The sequence below is a fragment of the Trichomycterus rosablanca genome, chromosome 1 (genome assembly GCF_030014385.1).
Source record: "Trichomycterus rosablanca isolate fTriRos1 chromosome 1, fTriRos1.hap1, whole genome shotgun sequence".
NCBI classification, from domain to species: domain Eukaryota; kingdom Metazoa; phylum Chordata; class Actinopteri; order Siluriformes; family Trichomycteridae; genus Trichomycterus; species Trichomycterus rosablanca.
Window position 1 is genome coordinate 40,966,222 of NC_085988.1, and position 24,445 is coordinate 40,990,666.

The 24,445-nt window shown below is 40.3% G+C and overlaps 1 protein-coding gene across 1 annotated transcript in view; it reads right to left on the bottom strand.

The window, feature by feature from the left end:
* Nucleotides 1-1,798: 1,798 nt before the first annotated feature.
* Nucleotides 1,799-24,445, bottom strand: part of pdzrn4 (PDZ domain containing ring finger 4) — a 91,099-nt gene continuing 68,452 nt past the window's right edge. The window contains exons 4-8 of the mRNA XM_063002937.1: nucleotides 19,424-19,522; nucleotides 14,379-14,441; nucleotides 9,596-9,697; nucleotides 8,619-8,744; nucleotides 1,799-3,345 (exon numbers count right to left, since the gene is read on the bottom strand). Of these exons, the coding sequence (XP_062859007.1) occupies nucleotides 1,933-3,345; nucleotides 8,619-8,744; nucleotides 9,596-9,697; nucleotides 14,379-14,441; nucleotides 19,424-19,522 (1,803 nt within the window). The 3' untranslated portion in view covers nucleotides 1,799-1,932. The remainder of the gene's footprint in view (nucleotides 3,346-8,618; nucleotides 8,745-9,595; nucleotides 9,698-14,378; nucleotides 14,442-19,423; nucleotides 19,523-24,445) is intronic.

A 24,445-nucleotide genomic window follows, 5' to 3' on the forward strand; every position in this document is an offset into this window, starting at 1 on the left:
ATGTACTGGCTTAAGCAGGGGGACACGCCTGGCACTGCAGGATTTGAGTCCCTCTCGGCGTAGTGTGTTACTGATGGTAGCCTTTGTTACTTTGGTCCCAGCTCTCTGCAGGTCATTCATCAGGTCCCTCCGTGTAGTTCTGGGATTTTTGCTCACCGTTCTCGTGATCATTTTGACCTTACGGGATCGAGGGAGATTATCAATGGTCTTGTATGTCTTCCATTTTCTTACAATTGCTCCCACAGTTGATTTATTCACACCAACCTGCTTGCCTATTGTAGATTCACTCTTCCAAGCCTGGTGCAGGTCGACAGTTTTCTTCCTGGTGTCCTTCAACAGCTCTTTGGTCTTGGCCATGGTTGACTGTTTGAGGCTGTGGACAGGTGTCTTTTATACAGATAACGAGGTCAAACAGGTGCCATTAATACAGGTAACGAGTGGAGGACAGAAGAGCTTCTTAAAGAAGAAGTTACAGGTCTGTGAGAGCCAGAAATCTTGCTTGTTTGTTATTGACCAAATACTTATTTTCCACCATAATTTACAAATAAATTCTTAAAAAATCCTAGAATGTGATTTCCTGGTTTTCTTTTTCTCATTTTGTCTCTCATAGTTGAAGTGTACCTATGATGAAAATTACAGACCTCTCTCATCTTTCTAAGTAGGAGAACCTGCACAATCAGTGGCTGACTAAATACTTTTTGGCCCCACTGTATATCTACATTTATATTGTACTCCTTTACCACAGACACAAGAGACGTACCGGTTTTTCTTCTTGTAACTTGTGCAACTTGTATTCACCTTCCCATCTTTCATTAAATTACCCCATCAGCATTATTCCTCAGCCCTGTGCAGGCGCCATCAGTAAGCCAGCAGGGGCCGCAGTTGCACCAGTTATGAGGACCTATGATCCGACTTTTTTACCCTCTATCCCTATGAACAACAGCCAATCGTTGTTCATGCAGCCCGCCCAGCCCAGTCGGAAGGCAGAGCTGAGATTCGATACAATGTATTCGAAACCCCAACTCTGGTGCACTAGCGTACTTTACCGCTGCGCCACCTGAGCGGCATCAGTTTTCTCTTCTTGTACATTTTGGGATTATTTGTAAATTTTTCTCAACATCACTTGTTGGAAAACACACCCCAGTTAAACGCTGATGTGGAAACACTGACATCTAGTGGCGGGATGTGGTCACTTTGCGGGTCACAAAATTGGCATGCATTGTGGGAGATTCAGTTTATACAATTTAACAGTGTATTTTAAGACAGTAATACGTCTTTTAATATGACGTGGCGGGTCGGATTTGGCCCGCAGGCCTTGAGTTTGACACGTGGTCTAAACACTTCACTAATTTGTATGTGTTTTCAAAAGACTTGAGAATTAATTGACCTCCAGTCAAGTCCCATTCTGCAACAGCTGAAATCTAGTAACCCCACACATGTAGCCAAGTAACTTCGGTCTGGGTGTGAACATAGGGTAAGACTGATGAAAGTTTTTTTTAAGAGAAATGCTGTAGTGAATCTTGACATAATATATAAAATTACATTTCCACAAGTCCCAACTGAAAAACTGAAGCAGATAATTGGATGGGTGTTTATATTTTACCTTAGAGAAATAAGAACATAAAGAAAATACATAACTGAGAAGCAGCAAAGAACCGAAACACTCAAGAAAGCAGCTTTTAACATAAATTAGCACTTAGGAATTTTTGCACCAAAGAGTTTCTCAATGCAGGTGTAATGAAAAACTGTAGGAAAAAAATCATTCCAGTAACATGTGATGAAACTGTTGATAAACTGCTTACAAAATGTTTCATATTAAACAAAGTGAGAAAAATACTCTTTTCTTTGTGTTCCTCTCATAAAAATTGCCACATTGAACGAGGCAAAAGTAGATTATACCACATGGGGTAGACTCTGAGTCCAAACGGCTCACTATACAGTTGTGACTGAAAGGAAGGCATTGTGAACTTTGGCCCCTTCGGGTTCTTTCGCTCCATGCGTCATTAGCTCCTGAATGGTCATCCAGTTGTCCAGTATCTTCTTGTTGCGCTTTTTCATCATCTTCCGCTGGCTGAGCTCGATGATGCTCAGCTCCTTACGGCCCTCCCCTCCGCTCTGCGGGCACTCTTTTAAACTTTCAAGCCGGCAGCGCTGCATGAATTCGCGTCTCCGCCGCTGCTCCTTGGCCCTCAAAAGCTGTTGCTTGCGCTCCTCCTTGCTCCAGTATCGTCCCATCTTCATCTCGCTCATTGCATCGTCGTCCGTGGTCATCCCACCACTGCGCTCCTCCTTGATCTTAAGCGCACGCTCGCGGAGCAGCCGGTCCCGGACTGGCCGCTTGGTAATGTAGCGAGTACCGTCGCTGCGAATCTTGACCTTCCACTCGAGTTTGGGCTCGGAGGGTTGTGCAGGAAGGCTAAGCTGACACTGTGCATACTCTACAGCTGACCGCTGCTGAATCAGCTGCATGTAGCTCTGGTAGTGTGTTGCATGGGCAGGAATGTCTGCCGGCTGGTGGCAGGGGGAGAGGTAGGGAATGCGTGAGGTAAGAGTCTTTGCTTTTTCCGGTGACATTTCTTCCTCTGCAGGGGGTGTCTGCTCTGATTCAGAGGAGTTGCTGTGGTCTGGGCTGCCGCTAGGAGCCCTCCTCACAGGAGGAAACTGAGAACCTCGTCCTGCAAGAATACTGGTCCTAAGGTTTTTCTGATTGGTCAGGGTGACCATTCTATGCACAGAATGTTCAGGTGAGCGGTCCATGGCTAGCGGCGTGCTTCTTGAGCTCTCTGCCGTGTTGTAAGCGCTCGAGCTGTCCTTGTCCGACTTCTCCGGTCGCTCATTGATATTGGCGAGCTTGCCTCGATGCGGACTTTGCTTCCCTAGTTCTTTGGAAGACAACACCTGCTGCTGCTCCCTTTTCCGGAGTTGCTGTGCCTGCATGATGCTCTGGCACTCCAGCTCGATGCTGCGCAGCTCCTCGTTGAGGAGGCGCAGCTCACGCTCCATGCCACTGCTTCCAGCCTCTTCGGTCAGGCTGCACTCGATAGTGCTGCTCCGGCTGTAGAAAAGGTCGTACTCGCCCTTGTTACGGATCTGGCACTTTAACTGTAGCAGCTGCTGGTAGTGTTCACCTTCAGAACGGTCATCCTCCAGGTCTTCCTTGGGTGAGTCTTGGCCTTCCTTTCGCTGCCTCAGACACCTGGACAGTCTTTTCTGGAGTTGGGCCAGGACACTTTGCTCAGAGCTCTCTGACCCATGACGTGTGGATCCGGCAGTGAAGCTCCTCTCCTGACTAAAGGAGCAGCCAGCACTGCTGCCCATCATGTCCTCCTGCTCTCCTGTTCTCACCTGAAGAGAAAGAGATATTTTGAATGTGAGAAAAATACTAATAAAAATGATTTGGGTTTGAAAGGCACAAAAATATTTGCAGCCTGCAAGTGAGAGTGGATATAACAGGGATAGCACAGAACTGAGAAATGGATGTCACAGTATGACAGGCTGCTCCGGCCATCTGGGAAGATAGGGAACCCTAAATACAAGCCGGGGGCTGAGAAACATGAGCGGTAAGCCCACACTATTAACTGGCACAGCCTTCGCTCAGTGTGGTTTCAGTATGTAGGGACCACTCCGGAAAAGGGGTCGTCACACCTCTCTAGGGTAGCTCATCCAGGACAGTTCCAAATGTTACACCAAACCTCTTAGTTCCTCGAAAACAAATAAAGGATACTGGCATCTCATTCGTTTGGGGAAAGACTTCCCAAGTTCTGGGTGTGTAGTTAGAGCTTGGCTTCATACTCAGGTCCTAGTCCTGAGCCTCAATCTTATTTCCTAATCCTGATCCAGTCTCTTTTTTTGGACCTAATAAATATCCTTCTGTGTCTCTGTTTGTTCCTATCACTTAGTCCCAGGCCCTCCTTCTTCTGACTTAGTTCCAGACTCTGACCTCAGTTACTGGCACTGATCCCAACTCTGTGTCTGGTCACATTTCAGTCCCTCTTGTGCCAGACTCTGCTCATATTTTAGTCCCTCTTGCGCCAGTCTCTCCTACTATCCCCTACCTCCTGCTCCTTGTTAGTCTTGGCACCTGTCCTTGTGTGTTTTTGCCCTGTATTAATCTAAAGGCCAATTCACACTGGCCATATTTCTCAACAATTTTATGGCTGTTTTCAAACTTGGCCTGAATACCTGAGTCAAAATGACATGTATATGAAGTATATATAGTCTCTGCAATTTATTCAGTGTCCAATTCCTTACTTTTATAGAACAGAATACAAGATAAAATGCAGCAACTTTAGCTAATCACATCAATCCATGTACTTATGCACTCATGGCCTTAGAAGAGAATAGGATTTTATATGTGGTATGATTTAACGAAACCCCAGATCCCCTGCGATTAAAGAAAGATCAAAGGCTGGTGCAGTAAATCGTACATGAATCTATGAAATGACATAAGTTTGGGGGGAAAAGACATGAAACTTTTACCACATCATAATTGTATATACACCGATCAGCCATAACATTAACACCACCTCCTTGTTTCTACACTTCTTTTCCATTTTATCAGCTCCACTTAGCATATAGAAGCACTTTGTAGTTCTACAATTACAGACTGTAGTCCACCTGATTCTCTGCATGCTTTGTTAGCTCTCTTTCATGCTGTTCTTTAATGTAGGACTCTCCCAGGACCACCACAGAGTAGGTATTATTTGGGTGGTGGATCATTCTCAGCACTGCAGTGATACTGACATGGTGGTGGTGTGTTAGTGTGTGTTGTGCTGGTATGAGTAGATAAGAAAAAGCAGCGCTGATGGAGTTTTTAAACACCTCACTGTCACTGCTGGACTGAGAATAGTCCACCAACCTAATATATCCAGCCAACAGCGCCCCGTGGGCAGTGTCCTGTGACCACTGATGAAGGTCTAGAAGATGACCAACTCAAACTGCAGCAATAGACGAGCAATCGTTTCTGACTTTACATCTAAAAGGTGAACCAATTAGATAGGAGTGTCTAATAGAGTGGTCAATGAGTGGACACGGTATTTAAAAACTCCAGCAGCGCTGCTGTGTCTGATCCACACATACCAGCACAACACACACTAACACACCACCACCATGTCAGTGTCATTGCAGTGCTGAGAATCATCCACCACCTAAACAATACCTGCTCTGTGGTGGTCCTGTGGGGGTCCTGACCATTGAAGAACAAGGTGAAAGCAGGCTAAAAAGGTATGTAGAGAAATAGATGGACTACAGTCAGTAATTGTAGAACTACAAAGTGCTTCTATATGGTAAGTGGAGCTGATAAACTGGACAGTGAGTGTAGAAACAAGAAGGTGGTTTTAATGTTATGGCTGATCAGTGTATATTTACTCATTATTCCATGTTCTCTGTGATCAAACTAGCAAAACTAGCAAACCACACATTCCAATCTTGTGTTGGTCATCGTAAGCATAACACTGATTCAAGTGATGCTATAACCAGCTAATCTCCAACTACCAAGCCAAAGAACGACAAGGACCAACAGCTAGAGCCAAAGATTCTCAGCACTCCTATTGATGCCTTTATTGGTGCTTTAGCTCAAAATGTTACCTTTGTGTAAACAGGTAGTATTAATCTAACTAGAGCTTTTAAAAACTAAGAAGAGTCCACCCTGAACTCCCGCACAATATGCTCAGTTCCCTTCCCTATCTCCATTCTTATAATCATTCAGTCCAATCATCATAGTTAAAGGTGTGGCCTGCACTCTTAAACCAGGCTTAAAACTTCTTTTACACACGTCTAAACAAATGCAACTCAGAGTCCAAACAAATGTGTGTCTGGAACAACAGCTGCAGCTGTGAAAACACCTTTAAATATGCATCTTACCTGCATTTTAATGAACACCTATGTTCATGTTTGCTTCAACATTAAAATCCACAAAAGCTCTATGAGTCAATATGCAACACTATCGATCCTGTTGCAGTTTTATGTGTTGTATAGTACAGATGGATAATCAAAATCATACAAACCTATTTAATACAATAAACATGTGCCAGTGTCCAGATGTTCTGTGTGAATTTTAATGGCACCAACTGATTTAGCTCCAGTTTATACTGTGTTAGTCATCAAACCCAATCATGTCTGTCTTTATATACTAGTTCCATCAACTCATACTCATTATAACAGAACCATGAAACTGTTTATTAAGTTGCAGTACCACTGCCTGTGCTCCTCTGTGTTCCAATCTGCCCTCTAGTCACCCCCCTGCTAGGCTAGCCATTAAGCAAGCAGTTTGTCATAGAAACCTCCTGCTGTTTAGTCTGTCCTGATCATTGTTCGCACCTGTTCCTAGTTGTTAGTTTTATTATGCATCATTACCCTGTATTCCACTACCTGTGTTCTTATCTTGCTGATGTAAGAGCAAATCTTGTTCTTTGAGTAGTAGAGACTGCTTCATTTTGTCTACCTGCACAGAGGCTTTCAAACATGTGCCAAGTGAAAACTGTTTTAGAGGCCAAGTGTAAGGCTAACTGATCACTGGTCTATGATCTAAATGAAAACATTAAAATTTTCGGCATTTAGCAGACACCTTTATCCAAAGCAACCTACATTACAGTTACAGTATGGGCAATTGAGGATTAAGGGCCTTGCTCAAGGGCCCGACGGCAACAACCTGGCAGTGGTGGGGCTTGAACCAGCGACCTTCTAAATACTAGTGCAGAAGTCTAGTTGTAATGTAATAAATGCATTTTTCACATCTGCTCTTTAGTTCAACAAGGTCGTAGAAAACTTCCATCCCTCGGTTAAGAAATGTTTGTGTTGCAAAATTTTGCTCAACTCTACAACAAAGTAGTGGAACAGCAAGTAGTGCAGATGCAATCCCTCTGGAATACCTCTGGTCAAGTCGGTAAGGAGTCATGTTCTCCATGTGCAACAATGTGTTTTTTGTGTTCTGCTTAAACAGTGGTAGCTTAGTGGTTAAGGTACTGTATTAGAATTTGAAAGGTTGCTGGTTCTAGCCCCACCACTGTGATGTTGCTACTGTTGTGCTCTTGAGCAAGGCCCTTAACCCTCAATTGCTTGAATTGTTACAACTGTAAGTTGCTTTGAACAACAGCGTCTGCTAAAAGCCGCAAATAGATAAATTTATTAAATAAATTTATTTTATTATACATATACAGGTGTACAGTACAGCAAAATTCTTTCTTTGCATATCCCAGCTCGTTTAAAAGTTGAGGTCAGATCGCAGGGTCAGCCATCGTATGGCACCTCTGGAGCAGACAGGGTTAAGGGCTTTGCTCAAGGGCCCAACAGTGGCTGCATGGCAGAGCTGAGATTTGAACTTTCAACCTTTTAATTGATAGATCAAAGCTCTGCCCTCTATTCTACCACTGTTCCAAATAAAATCAGGTGGACATGCTTCTCTAAATTGCCTCTACTCTAAATAGTTGATACAGTAATGGACCAGTAGCCTGTCCAGGGCGTATTCCTGCCTTCAATGTATTACAAGATAAATAATTAAGTGACTGGAATAATGGTGCATAAAGAAATAAGGACAATAAAACATGACCGATTACAACCCTTATAAATGCATTACAAATTCTTTATGATATAAAAGCCAACAACATTTACTCAGATTTACCACAGCCATTAAGATGTCTTCAGTAAAAGCAAATAAAATACATGAAGTGAGGGACTGCTTTTCTCTAACAAGGCTTAGACTATAACTCCCTCTCACCAATGAGTCCAAACTGGATCTTGGGTATGGACCCAGTATTTAGGTCAAGTGTCACAATTCTCCTAATCCTGGAATTTAAGCTGGGCTAGTCTGTTTTGAATACAGTGGTACCTTGTAACTCAGCGTCACCTAAACTCAAAATCTTTGAAACTCAACGCCCTTCGCCCAGAAATTTGTACCCTCAAACTCAAGGTTTCCCTTAAACTCAACGTGTTCTGTTAATTTCAAATTGTGGTAATTTCAATGGTGCAGTAAAACGTCATCAAAGTGCGAATACGAGACGAATGTGCATTTGTGTGCAATAATCGTCAAATTCACCTTGAAAGCTCCACATGTATCTGTGTTTAGCTGGATTTTTCAACTGTTTCACTTTTAAACTTGTGTTATAGCTTGGGGTTCTAAGAAATTGTAAGAATTGATTTTTTGTCTTTAAAACGCTTATCGTTAAAAAGCAGCGCAAAAGTGATTGTGCCGCTACTCATGTGAATGCTTTACTGAATGAAATGTGGTATTCCAAGATCAAGCATCTCCACGATTAAGAAGTAAAGGTAAAGAGCAGGTTTTATTGTACTGTATTTTTTATTGATTTTAACTGTTTTTATTTTAGTGTTTTTATATTATATTTGTGTTATTTTCAGTGTATAAGTGTCAAAAACAACCCCATCATTTTACATTAGCCTAAAATATATGCAGTTCCACGGGACCATGGAACACATTAATAGGTTTCCCATACATCCTTATGGGGAAAAAATACCTTGAAACTCAATGCCACTCCCAGAACCAATTGACATCGAGTTTCAAGGTACCGCTGTATAAATATAAATCCTCTCTGACACTGTCAGAGTAATCTATACAATGTACAGTTATTCCAAGCTTTGTGCTCCAGTATTACTCTACCACCAACCTGTTCTTCATCTTCTCTGGCTGCTCTGTCCATCTCCTCCTCCTCTCTCCTTTGTTCCTCCAGCATCTCCATTTTAAGTTCTTCCAAGAACTCTGTGTGCTCGTCATCCAGCCAGGCCTCCTCCAGCTTCAGAAAAGAGAGCGAAACATTTACTAGACTGCAGAAACGGTGTACAAACAGCAATAAAAACAAAGCCAAACAAGCAAACACATTTGAACTCTGAGAAAGATTGGGAATTGTTTTTAGTGCTCTATTGGATTGTAATGAACAGATCAAGGGCATGTACTTAATTACAAGCCTGCTCAAGTTATCAAATATTGCAATGCCTATATCAGATGGACCCTCAGCAGGATAATAAACGTTTGCATGGCATTTAATGAACCTGGCTTTTATATGAGACAGTCAATATGCAGCATGCTAGTCTTCTGACCCTCTTAGTTAATTTCTAACATCAGCTCTCTGCCTGGTGCTCGCCATAAAGTATAATCCATATTTATGGATTCAAATTTATTATCCGAGATGTATTTAATTACAGAGAGAGAGAAGGTGGTCCATTAATGGTGAGACAAGCTCAGCTGCCTTGGCCTCTTACGGCCATTCAGCCCGGTTTGAGATTTGAACTCATCCAGTATTAGCATGCTATTAGTTTTTTTATGGGTGATGGCTGGAAGTCAATTACACCAAGAAAAAAAAAACATAAAACACAACCGGTGTATGTGTTGGTCCTCAGCATGAGAAGAGAATAGGGCACATCCTCGTCTCCTGGCATGTTTACGGGGAGAAATTAAAATGAAATGCCATGTCTTTTTATGTTCTGTTAAGTGCTGGAGGGAAACACCTTTATAAGTCCTAAAGTGCTTCAAGGGTTGCCATTATAGAATCAAATTCTGTGTAATTTGAAGGTTGACCAGTAATAATGTCCTACTGGTGTGGAGAGATTTAAATGTGTGTGTGCGTGTGTTTATTAATTTTCTCACCTGCATTTCTGGTCTCGCTACCAGCAGTACAATGTTCCTGATGTCTTCACAGGAGAGCAGAGCCACTGCTTCCTCGCGGTCCTGCACATCCTGACCATTTATCTATGAAAAACACAGTCAGAAAATGTTAGTCTGACCTGACACTAGAGTAAACTGATGTCAGACTCATAAATATATCTTTAATAAAGACTTAAAAAACATGCCATTAAAAATACAGCCTTTTAATTTTTCTAGCTATGATTGGTTGAGCTTGCTCAAATTTGTAATAGCTCTACTATCTTTAAAAATTAGCTTTCAACCAAATTCATTTAGTCTATCACAGGACAAACACACACACACACACACACACACTTAACAAGTTTTAGCAGCTTTAATCAGCTTGCCTGCATGTTTTTGTACAGTGCCTTGCAAAAGTATTCAGCCCCCTTTAACTTTTCAACCTTTTGCCACATTTCAGGCTTCAAACATAACGATATGAAATTGTAATTTTTTGTGAAGAATCAACAACAAGTGGGACACAATCGTGAAGTGGAACGAAATTTATTGGATATTTTAAACTTTTTTTAGAAATAAAAAACTAAAAAGTGGGGCGTGCAATATTATTCAGCCCCTTTACTTTCAGTGCAGCAAACTCACTCCAGAAGTTCAGTGAGGATCTCTGAATGATCCAATGTTGACCTAAATGACTGATGGTGATAAATAGAATCCACCTGTGTGTAATCAAGTCTCCGTATAAATGCACCTGCTCTGTGACAGTCTCAGAGTTCTGTTTAAAGCGCAGAGAGCATCATGAAGACCAAGGAACACACCAGGCAGGTCCGAGATACTGTAGTGGAGAAGTTTAAAGCCGGATTTGGATACAAAAAGATTTCCCAAGCTTTAAACATCTCAAGGAGCACTGTGCAAGCGATCATATTGAAATGGAAGGAGTATCAGACCACTGCAAATCTACCAAGACCCGGCCGTCCCTCTAAACTTTCAGCTCAAACAAGGAGAAGACTGATCAGAGATGCAGCCAAGAGGCCCATGATCACTCTGAATGAACTGCAGAGATCTACAGCTGAGGTGGGAGACTCTGTCCATAGGACACAATCAGTCGTACACTGCACAAATCTGGCCTTTATAGAAGAGTGGCAAGAAGAAAGCCATTTCTCAAAGATATCTATAAAAAGTCACCTGGGAGACACACCAAACATGTGGAAGAAGGTGCTCTGGTCAGATGAAACCAAAATCGAACTTTTTGGCCACAATGCAAAACGTTATGTTTGGCGTAAAAGCAACACAGCTCATCACCCTGAACACACCATCCCCACTGTCAAACATGGTGGTGGCAGCATCATGGTTTGGGCCTGCTTTTCTTCAGCAGGGACAGGGAAGATGGTTAAAATTGATGGGAAGATGGATGGAGCCAAATACAGGACCATTCTGGAAGAAAACCTGTTGCAGTCTGCAAAAGACCTGAGACTGGGACGGAGATTTATCTTCCAACAAGACAATGATCCAAAACATAAAGCAAAATCTACAATGGAATGGTTCACAAATAAACGTATCCAGGTGTTAGAATGGCCAAGTCAAAGTCCAGACCTGAATCCCATCGAGAATCTGTGGAAAGAGCTGAAAACTGCTGTTCACAAACGCTCTCCATCCAACCTCACTGAGCTCGAGCTGTTTTGCAAGGAAGAATGGGCAAAAATTTCTGTCTCTCGATGTGCAAAACTGATAGAGACATACCCCAAGCGACTTGCAGCTATAATCGCAGCAAAAGGTGGCACTACAAAGTATTAACGCAAGGGGGCTGAATAATATTGCACGCCCCACTTTTCAGTTTTTTATTTCTAAAAAAAGTTTAAAATATCCAATAAATTTCGTTCCACTTCACGATTGTGTCCCACTTGTTGTTGATTCTTCACAAAAAATTACAATTTCATATCGTTATGTTTGAAGCCTGAAATGTGGCAAAAGGTTGAAAACTTCAAGGGGGCTGAATACTTTTGCAAGGCACTGTACATGGGAGAAAACCAGAGCACCCATAGGAACCCCACACAGTTACAGGAATAACACACAAACTCTACACAGAAAATACCCTGGCTTATCAAACCCAGGCTCTTCTTGCTGTGAGGTGAAAGTGTTATCCACTGAGCCACTGTGGAGTCTCCGAGAGAGCCGTTTGGCCTGTGGAGAGCACTAAGCATTCAGCAAACTGTTCACCACTGGTGTTGGTGCCTGGACCAGAAAGCAGTGGACTCAACCGCACAGCAGCAGTGAAATCCTTTTTTAACCTCCCCTCCACAGACACAGCCACATTAGACTATTGTGCCACCTAAGCTTCTGTGAAGCATAGAGATAATTATGTATTGTTGGGGTCATTTTGGAGATGTAATTTGGGAACTTTTCTGTAAAGTACAGTATGTGTATTTCCCTGTGAGTGAACTTCCATCTTTCTCTTCGATTATGCTGTATATATGTTTTGAAAGTGTTCAGTTTTTGGGACTGATGAACTAGCAGTTTAGACACTCACTTGACCTGATTCGTGTCTGACATTTTAAATGAACAATATAACAAAGTAACTTAAAGTTAATCGTTGAAGCTCTTATAACAAATGAAGTTACAATCGTTGAAGCTCTTTTATAGCTAACACGATGCTTATTGTCAGTCGGTTTAATAAAATTTATGTGTAGCTGTGTTGGTAATTGCAATTTAGTTACATTAATTACATTTCTTTTTTTCTGTTATTTTGTCCAACCACTATTTTTCCCCTGCCATCAGCCCCAGAATATTCACTTCATGCTCTTCCCTTTGGCTGTGGACATATTATATTTAATAATTTAACTGTAATTCAGCATACCAATTTGTATTAACAGAATGTTTGTCATCCACTTGATAGTCTTGACCTGAGAATAATTTAATTTAAAATTTAAGAGGGTTAAGAGGGATATGCATGAATAATGACACCCAGTTCTTGATGTATTAATGCTTTGCTCCCTGATTTGTTTTCATGAATAGAGAAGAAGAAATAATGATCTGTTGAGTACTACTTTACTACAGTAAGAAGCCCTATGTATAAAGAGGCTGGAGCAGAGGCTGCTACATGTCCTAATAACCTACGCAGGATGTTCCCTTAGCATAAATAAAGTAGCAAGCTCATGTAAAAGAGATTTGGTGTTTGTAAGTGCTTCCTGCTCTATCCACCCCACCACACAATTAAGCAGCCTGTGACAGCAGGGTGAATCTATTCAGAGATGAATGATGAGCGCAGTAATGGCAGGAATAACAGTTTCGACCCTGCAAACCTGCACCACACTCACAAAAAACAAAACCTGATAGGAATTCACAGAACCTTTAGAAGTATGTGCATCCACACACACACACACACACACACACACTTGCACACACAGCTGCAGTTAAAAGCCTACCTACACTTATAAGTTACATCCACCATATACAGCTGCAGTTTTAAGTACATGATATTATGTAATGTCAACTATAATTGACTTATGCACCTAGTTAAAAAGATTGCTTGACTGCGAACAAGGTTACCCATGCTCCAGCAGCATAGAATTCATGACAGACCTGTTTTTGGCAGTTCCTGGGGTACATCTTACAAATGAAGTTAAATGTATTCTCACATAAGGTGACAGCTTGGGTTCCTTACCAACCTTGGCACAAATTCGCTGTTCCATATACTGGGTGGGTTTACATCCAGCATTCAAATTCAAAACAAAAGTCCAAGATTTATACTTTTCGAAAATCATAAGTACATTTATGCAAAAGATAAATTAATTCAGTAATACCCATGTACATTCTTTCAAAACGAGTAGTGGAATGGCAGAGCAGTGGTTTGAGTATATGCAATTTTATACACCTGTGTAAAATGCTCCAAACATATTTTTACTCTCATTTTACCATGTATTTGTTTTGATGTCTACTGGTTCCCCTTCCCAAACACACTTGCCAATAACACAGATGAATACGATGACTTTCTAAAATTTCGTTTACATGTATTGTGAATTTAATACTTTTTGTGTATCGCAACAGACAATGTATTTAGAATTGAATACACGAAAGAAATGCATGTAATTATTATACAAACTTTACTTCATCCAGTTCTACACAATGTAATGGCACATAACAGTTAAAATACTGTTTATCATCACTTAGTTTAAATGAAACAGGTGCATCTTAAATAGCCAATAACCACCCACAGTTCCCTGTATCAGCAAAAACATGATTAAAGAACAGCTTTACGAAAGGTGTGGTGTGTGAAAACGGCTGAGTGCGAAATACAATTCCTCCTGAGAGCCTGTAATAACCCACTCCAAAATGCTCCACAGGGATAGATTCGCACTTCATGTGACCAGCACAGCAACACTGCCCCTGGCTAATGATGTCAAGAAAACCCCATCCTGGCCATGTACATCCCAACACCACACACACACATACACACAGATGCACCATGTATAACCCCAGCTTGGAGCCCAGGTAATGATTCTGTAGAGATTCTATAGTTTCCTTTGGAGATCCATCAGAGGCTAAATTACACTCCCTTACTGTCTCTCTCTTCCCGCCTCATAGTCTTCCTTGCAAGCCTCACTAAAGTAGGATGTAAAAACGTGTGCTCCCCCAGTGAGTTGCCTCTGCTGACTCCTACACTGAGGGGGTTACACACAAGCTTAATGTGCAGCCATTAAAAATAGAAGAGCCTTCTAACAGTGAGACAGTGGCTGCGCTACTGGCATAAAGTGCTCCTCATGGGTGTATAATAAGGATTGAGAAGCAACGTTACCTGTAAAATGCGGTCCCCTTCCCGGATACGACCGTCTCGGGCTGCAATGCTATTTGGTCCAATCTAAGGAGAAAGGGAAAAACACATAATTGAGATTTCTGGACTGTGACTGGACAGTTTGTAAAGTTTTGGCCTGTATTTAAATGCATTATCTGCTGCTTTTTAAGACAAACATCACATATATTTGTATTTAATAGTATGTACAGATCACTGATAGTCCATCATGTTAGAATATGAATGTGTCGGTTTCTTCCATGGTATAAGGTGAGAGTTTGTTCCATGTAGTTTGCAATGGTTGCAGTCAAACTTGCACTATGTATATGGCCACCAGCTGATATCATGGGTACATTTAAAGATTGAGTCAGAATGTAAAGACTGTGTTAAAAATCATGTTGGTGATGATATGTATGGCTGCAACTTGTCTTTATTGATAAACTGTCTGCATGTGTCAGCAACAAAATTAATTCTAAAATTAAATTATAGCAGATCAATGGCTGGAGAAATATTATAACTACAGTTTTTTGTACTTAAAAAAATGAAAAATTATCACCTTATCAAAAACCTCACTAAGCATGCATTTCATTAACTGAAAGCAGCTTTACAGGGATCCAGCTAAAAACTCCCTAAGAGATTATAATGGCAAGAAATACTACAAGAGAAAAAAACACTTGTTAAGAACCAGCCTCAATAATCCAACCATTCACCTCTGGTCAACAGATAATAAAGCTCAATAAAGCTCAACTTACAGCAACAACAGGCCTGAACATGGCTCTATTGCAGAATCAGAATCACAAAAAGGATACTTAGTGTTGGTGAAGGGCTGCTGACTTCAGGTAGTACAGCCCATTAATACCAATTTAAACTTCAATGAAAAGGCTTGGTTGGTTCCCCAGATTAGCCATCCCATAGATCCTCCATGACTAATGATACTAAGTGAAGGGGCAGGCCCATCCTTCAATAGCTAATCAATTCCTGCCTCAGGTCATTTGTTTCACTCCAATCCTTGCACATCTCCAGAAATGACTGTCAGTTAGGGTGTTCCATCTTCATAAAACTCCAGACCTTCTCAGAGTACCTGTACTTTAGAATGATGACTTGCCCATGTTCATCCTGACAGAACAAGTTCACCTTTAAGAGGTAGACCTGATATGTTGTGTTGATCTGTAACAGCAGTGTCTCAATCAGAATACTCAATTGAGTGCAGGGCATACCTTCAACCATACTGAATAAAGAGTGATTTTGAGACTGTAAGTATGTGTGTGACTGGAAAAGGGAATGAAAGCAATTAATCTGAATGTGGGAGTGTGATGTGTCTTTTCCCCCAAATTTAAATGATTTCATAACTCCATTATGTACACTGACCTTAAATTGTCCGGCCAATCTTGTTTAAAATTTTTAACATATTTCAGTAGCCTATTTTCTGTGTGTTATTTTGCTAAATGGATGACCATTTAAATAGCATAATCAGGAGTAAGAGGCAAGTTTTTGGAGCAGAGATTTTCAGATTCTGCATTCTATCTTGCATGGCAGCCTCTAAGCCTATGGTAAAAATAAAGCCTGCTTGACAGTGTGCAGTGTCAGCTGTGCTTTAACAGCTTGCAATTTAGTTTAGAGCTGTTCTTGTGGTTCTTGGATTTGACCATCTGGACAAATTTGCTCCTAGCAAAAGGCAATAGTATGGGCTTTATTTCCCAATCTAGGTGAAAATCCAGTGTTCCATGTAGTTTGTACTAATGCTTCGACCTTGAGTGCTTGTGAAAATCTATAATCTGCAGTCTGAGATCTGTGCAGAGCCCCACAGACTTACCTACTGCGGTACTAGCCATATTAATAGGGTCACAGAACTGTGAATCTGACTGCATAGTCAATCATAAGCACTAATCTGCAATTAGGATTTAATTTACTTACAAAAAACAACAACTGGAGAGATCAGATTGAAATCCCAGGTGTTCCATGTCATACATGTTCCTTACAAGTGTATAATCTCAAAAATTATTAGATAGGATCCATGTAATTATGCATGTTTACTCAAAGTACTTGAATTGTATTACTTGTATTACTATAGACACTTGTTACTGGTCTGCTGTTACAATATTTCCTGTGTGTTCTAATCATCATTGCTTTTTTGTTATTACTTTTACAATCATTAATTTTGTTACTTCTGCTTTTGCTACTTACAACACAAGTAGCCTTTCCTCATAAAATGTATAAAATGCAGTTACTATGAAACTGCTTTTTAATTTTACAACCTTGAGAGCAAAAGCATTACATCAAGAGCTACAGATAATACGGCACAGGCCACGGATCTGTAGTCTTCAATTATATGGAGTGAAGATTTTAATAAGCCTATAACCACCACCGGTGAAGCTTTATTTATATTCAGGAGCAGTCTCTGCTGTGAACACCTTGTGGCTTCAAGGCAACTTAAACAAATCAAATAGCAAAAATAGAGTGCCTTTGGTTACTACAAGTGGAAGACAAAAATCAACCTCAAACAATTCCAGCATAAACACACCATAAGCTCCCAACCCATTTTTTTTACAGATATGACAGTAAATCGATATGTGTATGTCTAAAAACCTTTTAATGTTTGCTCACTCAGAAGCCATCTTTGCTAGTTTACTGGACAGCCCTACAAACAAGCTTCATATTATGTTGAATAAAAAGAAAAATATGTTTAACACCAAAACTGTAAGCCAAACAACAGGTTTATAATAACTGTTACAAAAATGTAATGCAACTTAAATACACTGTTGTTGTTTTGGCTGCTATATGGAACAGGTTTATGGTTATTATTATGGTAGTGACTGCTTTAGTAGACCCAATCTTAAAGGCTTATTATTGTCAACATTCATTTACCAGTACAACCTTCTTTAAACTGTTGCTACAACATTGGTACTGGTCTAGTGCTACTTGGTACTGGGCTAGCCCCTACTTTATACTGGCAATAAAAGGTTTTATTTTTCAGACCCTAAATAAAAACATTGAATTCCATTTAATCATCTGGACAAATTTGCTCTTAGCAAAAGGCAATGGTATGGGCTTTATTTCCCAATCTAGGCAAAGTTGGTGGCACAGCGGTAATTTACACTAGCCCACTAATGCCTGGATTCAGGGTTTGAATCCCCAGCAGTCCTATCAGCCGGTTAGGCATCTACATACAGATGTGATTTGCTATGTCTGAAGGGTGGCCAATTGGCATCCTCTCTAGTGTTTGTTACTGCATTGCTGGACTTTCTCCAAATAAAAAAAATGTTCTTGGGTGTTCACTTTAAAGATAATTAATAATTAGAAAATATAATTAAATTGCAGTTCTATTTGTTATCTGTGTAGTTTATGTTGTCCTACTGATTATTTTATTGTGACACATTGCTGACAGTCAGATTGATTGTTGCCTCTTCTTTAGATATGACCACTAGTCAATTCTACACTGTTTGTTATATCTAAGAACAACTACACAGCTGTCTTACTGAATTGCTTTTCTAAAACAGCTATTTTATTATTAAAAAGGACTAAAATACCTACATGGTTTCCAAAACAGAAGTGTCAACATTCTTGTATTGAGCTGTTATTCTATGGAAAGCTTTTAATTGGACTAACACACAGAGCTAAAAAAACTAAATCTATTTCACTGTCCCATTATGTACTGTATGGTCAGGACTGCACCATCTCATCAAACATTTGTCTGCTGTTTTTACACAGTGTGCCCTTACTAATAAAGCAGCCACTTAATCAAAGTTAGACACTTTTATCATAGTTCATTCATATTATTCTGCTACTGCGCTGAAAATTATACTGCATATTTAGAATACACCATTAAACCACACTTATTAGTCTAAGCACACAGTGGAGGATTCACAAGAGAATCAAATTCAAATACATTTCTGATGAAGTCATGTTTGCACTAGAATCTTTTCCCTCATTTACATTCTACACAAATAAGTGTTTTTTTTCTTACAGATCATGCCTTTCTCTAAGAATAGCAAACATAATCATTGATTTAATATTCTTTATCAACATCTTTGAAGTCTTCAAAGAGCAGGAAAACATGGTCTCTGGAAAGACGTGATATGCATCAGATTTCATGCATTTTTCATGAACTGCATTATTATTGAAATTTAAAAAGCAACAATGTTGTTTTGAGCTTTGTTGCTGAGGATATGCTATCAATCACAGCTCAATGCTGGTAAAGTACAGTAAACTGGTATGGAACTCCAAAAAAAGTTGACTGATCTTGAATTGTATAACCTGATCAGTAAGCAAACTGTGCCGCATTAAGTTCTATAAGCAGGATTTTAGTGTAGTTCAAATATTCTAATACATAATATTTTTTTAAAATAATGTGGCAATTGAGGGTGACATTTCATGTGGCAATTCAGGGTGTCAATTCAGGGTGACACGGTGGCTCGGTGGGTAGCACTGTCGCCTCACAGCAAGAAGGTCCTGGGTCCGGTTTCCTCCCACAGTCCAAAGCAGTAAGGTTAATTGGAGACACTGAATTGTCCTATAGGTGAATTGATGTGTGTGTATGTCTCTGCCCTGCGATGGCACCCCTTCCAGGGTGTTACTGTGTGCCTTGCGCCTATTGAAAAGCTGGGACAGGCTCCAGCACACCCCCCCCCCCCCCCCCCGACCCTAATTGGATAAGCGGTTAAGAAAGTGAGTGAGTGAGACATTTCATGCACTGAGACGTTTGTTTGTTTGTTTGTTTATTAGGATTTTAACGTCATGTTTTACACTTTGGTTACATTCATGACAGAAACAGTAGTTACTCATTACACAAGATTCATCAGTTCACAAGGTTATATCAAAAACAGTCCTGGACAATGTTGTATCTCCAATTCACCTCACTTGCATGTCTTTGGACTGTTGGAGGAAACCGGAGCTCCAGGGCAGACACGGGGAAAACATGCAAACTCCACACAGAAAGGACCCGGACCGCCCACCTGGGGATCGAACCCAGGACCTTCTTGCTGTGATGTGACAGTGCTACCTACTGAGCCACCGTGCCGCCCACTAAGACGTTAGTAGATAAAGACACTTACTTCTGACACATAGATGGCTAAGTCATCCTCATCATCGGTCCTGTAGCACAGAGTCAAGCCAAGCTTCTCCTGACTGTTCAGACGACACAGCTCCACCTCCTGAAAGATCAAAACAATTATAGAACTATTAACCATGAGTATTTTTATAGGTCCTGTCTGCTTTAGGGGATAAGACAAGGATTAAGATTTGTACAGTTATAAATGGGATTTTTTCTATATAATAATGTAAAAATACACAAAGTTCCCTAAAATACAGGCTGTTTGATAAGTGCCACGTTTTACTAACAATAAAAGCTATTGTACAAGATTACCAAACATTAAACATTGTATCTCATACTTATTCATATTTGAAGCCTACAAGACATAGACCATATGTTATGACTTTAGTAACTCAAAATCAAATTATTCCATTTAAATTTTGGCCAGCTTATAGTAAACATCCCACTCCCAGTGCACTGCACATCTTCCTACTTCTAATCACATTTTAAGCAACATACTAAAATGTCTGGGGAAATTTTTTTTGTGCTTAATAGTGTTTACTGGACCTTTAAAAAAAGTGACACATTAAGTATGCAGTTTCACATCCAATATTAATGTTTATTTTGTAAACAGGCTACAGTTATACTAATGAGCATTAATTTATTCGGTTGGTGATGGCTGCGCCGATGAAAAATTCATCAGCCGCTGTACTGTGGTGGTAGTGTGAGAGCTACAATTAAGGCCTTGCAAACAAGTATCTAACTATAACTTTGGTTTTTAATAAACAAAATGTCAAACATTCAGATTAGACAATGTTTACCTGCAACAAACCATACAACCACAAGTATGCAGCCACTTCTTTATTTAGTGATTGGCTACTACTGCTACACATGTTGCTAACAGTTTCCTAATATTGAGCATGACACCATGTAGCCAATTAGTGACTTGTAATATGGAATTCCACCTTGCCTCCAAGTCCCGTTGTCAAAGATAACATGGAAACATCCAAGAATAACAACAACTTTTTTGGAGTTCCATGGCTGGGAGGTCATGCATGAGTATACACTGATCAGCCATAACATTAAAACCACCTCCTTGTTTCTACACTCACTGTCCATTTTATCAGCTCCACTTACCATATAGAAGCACTTTGTAGTTCTAGAATTACTGACTGTAGTCCATCTGTTTCTCTACATACTTTTTTTTTAACCTGCTTTCACCCTGTTCTTCAATGGTCAGGACCCCCACATGACCACTACAAAGTAGGTATTATTTAGGTGGTGAATGATTCTCAGCACTGCAGTGACACTGACATGGTGGTGGTGTGTTAGTGTGTGTTGTGCTTGTATGAGTGGATCAGACACAGCAGTGCTGCTGGAGTTTTTAAATACTGTGTCTACTCACTATCCATTCTATTAGACACTCCTATCTAGTTGGTCCACCTTGTAGATGTAAAGTCAGAGACGATTGCTCATCTATTGCTGCTGTTTGAGTTGGTCATCTTCTAGACCTTCATCGGTGGACACAGGACGCTGTCCACGGGGCGCTGTTGGCTGGATGTTTTTGGTTGGTGGACTATTCTCAGTCCAGCAGTGACAGTGAGGTGTTTAAAAACTTCAGCAGCGCTGCTGTGTCCACTCAGCACCGCACACACTAACACACAACTACCATGTCAGTGTCACTGCAGTGCTGAGAATGACCCACCACCCAAATAATACCTACTCTGTGGTGGTCCTGGGAGAGTCCTGACTATTGAAGAACAGCATGAAAGGGGGCTAACAAAGCATGCAGAGAAACAGATGGACTACAGTCAGTAATTGTAGAACTACAAAGACAGTGGACAGTGAGTGTAGAAACAAGGAGGTGGTTTTAATATTATGGCTGATCGGTGTATGATGCCTATCATGCCTGCCTTTGGACTCTGGAGTAGCAGAAAAACAATCTCTGGAGTAATAAATCACTCTATAGGCAGTCTAATACTCAGTTCTAGGTTGGTGGATGCCATCAAGAATGCTGCTGTTGGCTGTCACTGTGCTTACTTTAAAGAAGAGAGAAGAGAGTAATGATCTTCAGATATTCATGGTTTTCTTTCTGTAAAGAAAAATCCTACCTTGTGGCAAGTTTAGGGAAGGTCCTTGCACAAATTAAGGTCCTAAGTTTACTTCAGTCCCATATGCCCAAGGTTTTCCACAAACTATATTGAAATAGCTGAGCTTTATGTGGCATTTGGTCTACTAGACTATATACAATATACAGTATTTACATACACTGTATGAACAAAAGTATTGGGACACCCTTCTAATTTTTGAATCAATATGTTTTAGCTACAACAATTACTAACAGGTGTAACAAATCATTGTATAAAGGACATTATATTCTTCCAACATTGCAGCAACAGTTTAAGAAAGGCCATTTTCAGTTCCAACATGACAATAAAAACATGAAGAAAATCTAAGTTTAAAGAAACTCCAGTGGTCTGCACAGAGCCCTGACCTCAGCCCACTGAACAGCTTTGAAATGAACTGGAACATAAATTGGGGCTTTCTTGACCAGCATACGTGCCCAGACATAAAAATGCTCTTTTGACTAAATGGGCTCAAATTCCAACAGACACAATTCAAAGTTTTGTGAGAAGCCTTCTCATAGAAGTGGTGGTTGTTATAACTGGAAAGATCACATAGAGGTCACTCTGTTTTAATATTGTTTGTTTTTAAAATAGGATGTTTAAAAAGGTCATGGTCAGGTGTCCAAATACTTTTGGTCATATAGTGTATAAACACTGTTGAGCTTTATAGTGCAGTAATGATTTATTTAGGTAAATGGAAGTTAAAACAAAATGTGTCAACGCAAAAAACAAATCTGTGAAAACCCAGCTGCCTTGACAATTACAGTGTCAGTTATCCTGCTATAGATTACACACTTGTTTATCATTTATTATTCTGCATTATGCAACCTATGATTAACACTTTTAATACTGTCTGTGCTGTGATGAATACTAAACAGATCTACGCTCAGGTATCCCAGTGGCAACTTAATTGTCGCAGTTCAGGTATCTCAGTGGCAACTTAATTGTCACAGTTGTGAAAAAATGTACATTTTGCATGGACAACTGATGTTTATTTTCATTTTAAACAAATAAAGACAAGAACATTAACTACTTTGTTGCCCTAACATTTTTGACCTGGACATTTGTATTTTTTTGTATTAGCCCATATCACTAATGTAAATTGGCTTCTTACGATTGCTGATCAAGGGACACTAACTCCATTGAGCAATATTTGTACTGGTATAGCTCCATATGGAAAATGTACCTATATCCCAAAAGAAACAAAGGGGATAAATGAAGCTAGTAGGGTAAGCCATCTGCTGCATGTACTGCCAGAGGTCACATAGACTTCCTGTTTTCATCAGACAGTGGTAGTCCATCATAAGTCCACTAGTCCAGGGGCCTGCACAGTTAATTACTCCCCAAAGCAGTAAGAGAGCCGGGAGGAGAACAGGACTGAAGAGAAGAGCACAAAGGGAAGGACAACTATATTGTCAGTTTTTTGGGGGCTAATTTTTCTGACACACACCAGCAGACACACTCTCAGATCTTTAATTGGAAGCTTCACAGAGTACCAGATTACTGAAGAAAATGAGGCGCAGCAAATGATCCTATGAAAGCCAACGAGAGAAAAATGCCATGGGGGTTGTGCAGCAAGACTGCTGACAGATCAGATAATACAGGAAAACTTTTAAATGTGCATAAAAACTTGATGGTAAAGCCAAAACTCTGAAAACACCCTCACTCACTCACTTAACCGCTTACTCCAATCTAGGGTCGCAGGGGGCTACTGGAGCCTATCTCAGCTTCTCAATGGGTGCAAGGCATACAGCAACACCCTGGATGGGGCGCCAGTCCATCGCAGGGCAGACACACATACACACACACACCCATTCACCTATAGGACAATTCAGTGTCTCCAATTAACCTGACTGTATGTTTTTGGACTGTGGGAGGAAACCGGAGCTCCCGGAGGAAACCCACGCAGACATGGGGAGAACATGCAAACTCCACACAGAAAGGACCCGGACCGCCCCACCTGGGGATCAAACCCAGAACCTGCTTGCTGTGAGGCGACCCACTTGAAAACACCCAAATATTTAAAAGAATGACTCAATATTAATTCAGAAATCCAAAACCCAAATTATTTTTAGTAGCTGATAGCACCACTGTTACCTAAATTTGACTTTTACCACTCGCATGTACACACAACATGTACATAATGGTGCTACACTACACTACTCAACCACTAGCTTATATAATGGCACCATACTGTACTTATCAACACCGGCCTGCACCATGAGATATCCAGTTATTGACACCCTTGTTAAAGGTGATGGATGATGGTGATGGAAAATAATTATATTATAATAATTCTGCCCCACATAGGGCAGTGGTAGCTCAGTGGTTAAAGTACAGAAGGGCTGTTAAGCCCTTAACCCTCAATTGCTTGCAATGTATACAGTTTCAATTGTAAGTTGCTCTGGATAAAGATGTCTGCTAAATGCTGAAAATGTAAATGTAAAATGTAAACACCTAGAGAATCATATAGATAAATAAACCTAAATAAATGTAACCAAGGTTATTTAAGTTCATAAGAACTTACAAATGTGTGTCATTTATTACAGAGGAAAGACTGGAAAATGCCCAAATAATTTAACATTTATAAATTAAGCAATGGCTATAAATAGACTCTCAAAACTGCCCATCATCAACAACTCAAGCTATAATAAACCATCCTGGCACAAGTGTAGAGAGGATGGTAAAAAGGTAAAACACAGGGAAGTGGTAGCTCATCGGTTATAGTACAGGACTAGCAACTGGAAGGTCACTGGTTAAAGCCCCACATATGCCAGGTTGCCACTGTTGGGCCATTGAGGTCTTAATTGTAAGTCGCTTTGGATAAAGGCATCTGCTAAATGCTGAAATTTTAAATGTAAAAAAAATCTCAAGATAGTACAAATTTGGTGTTGGCAAGTCTTTAAATCTACAGACAC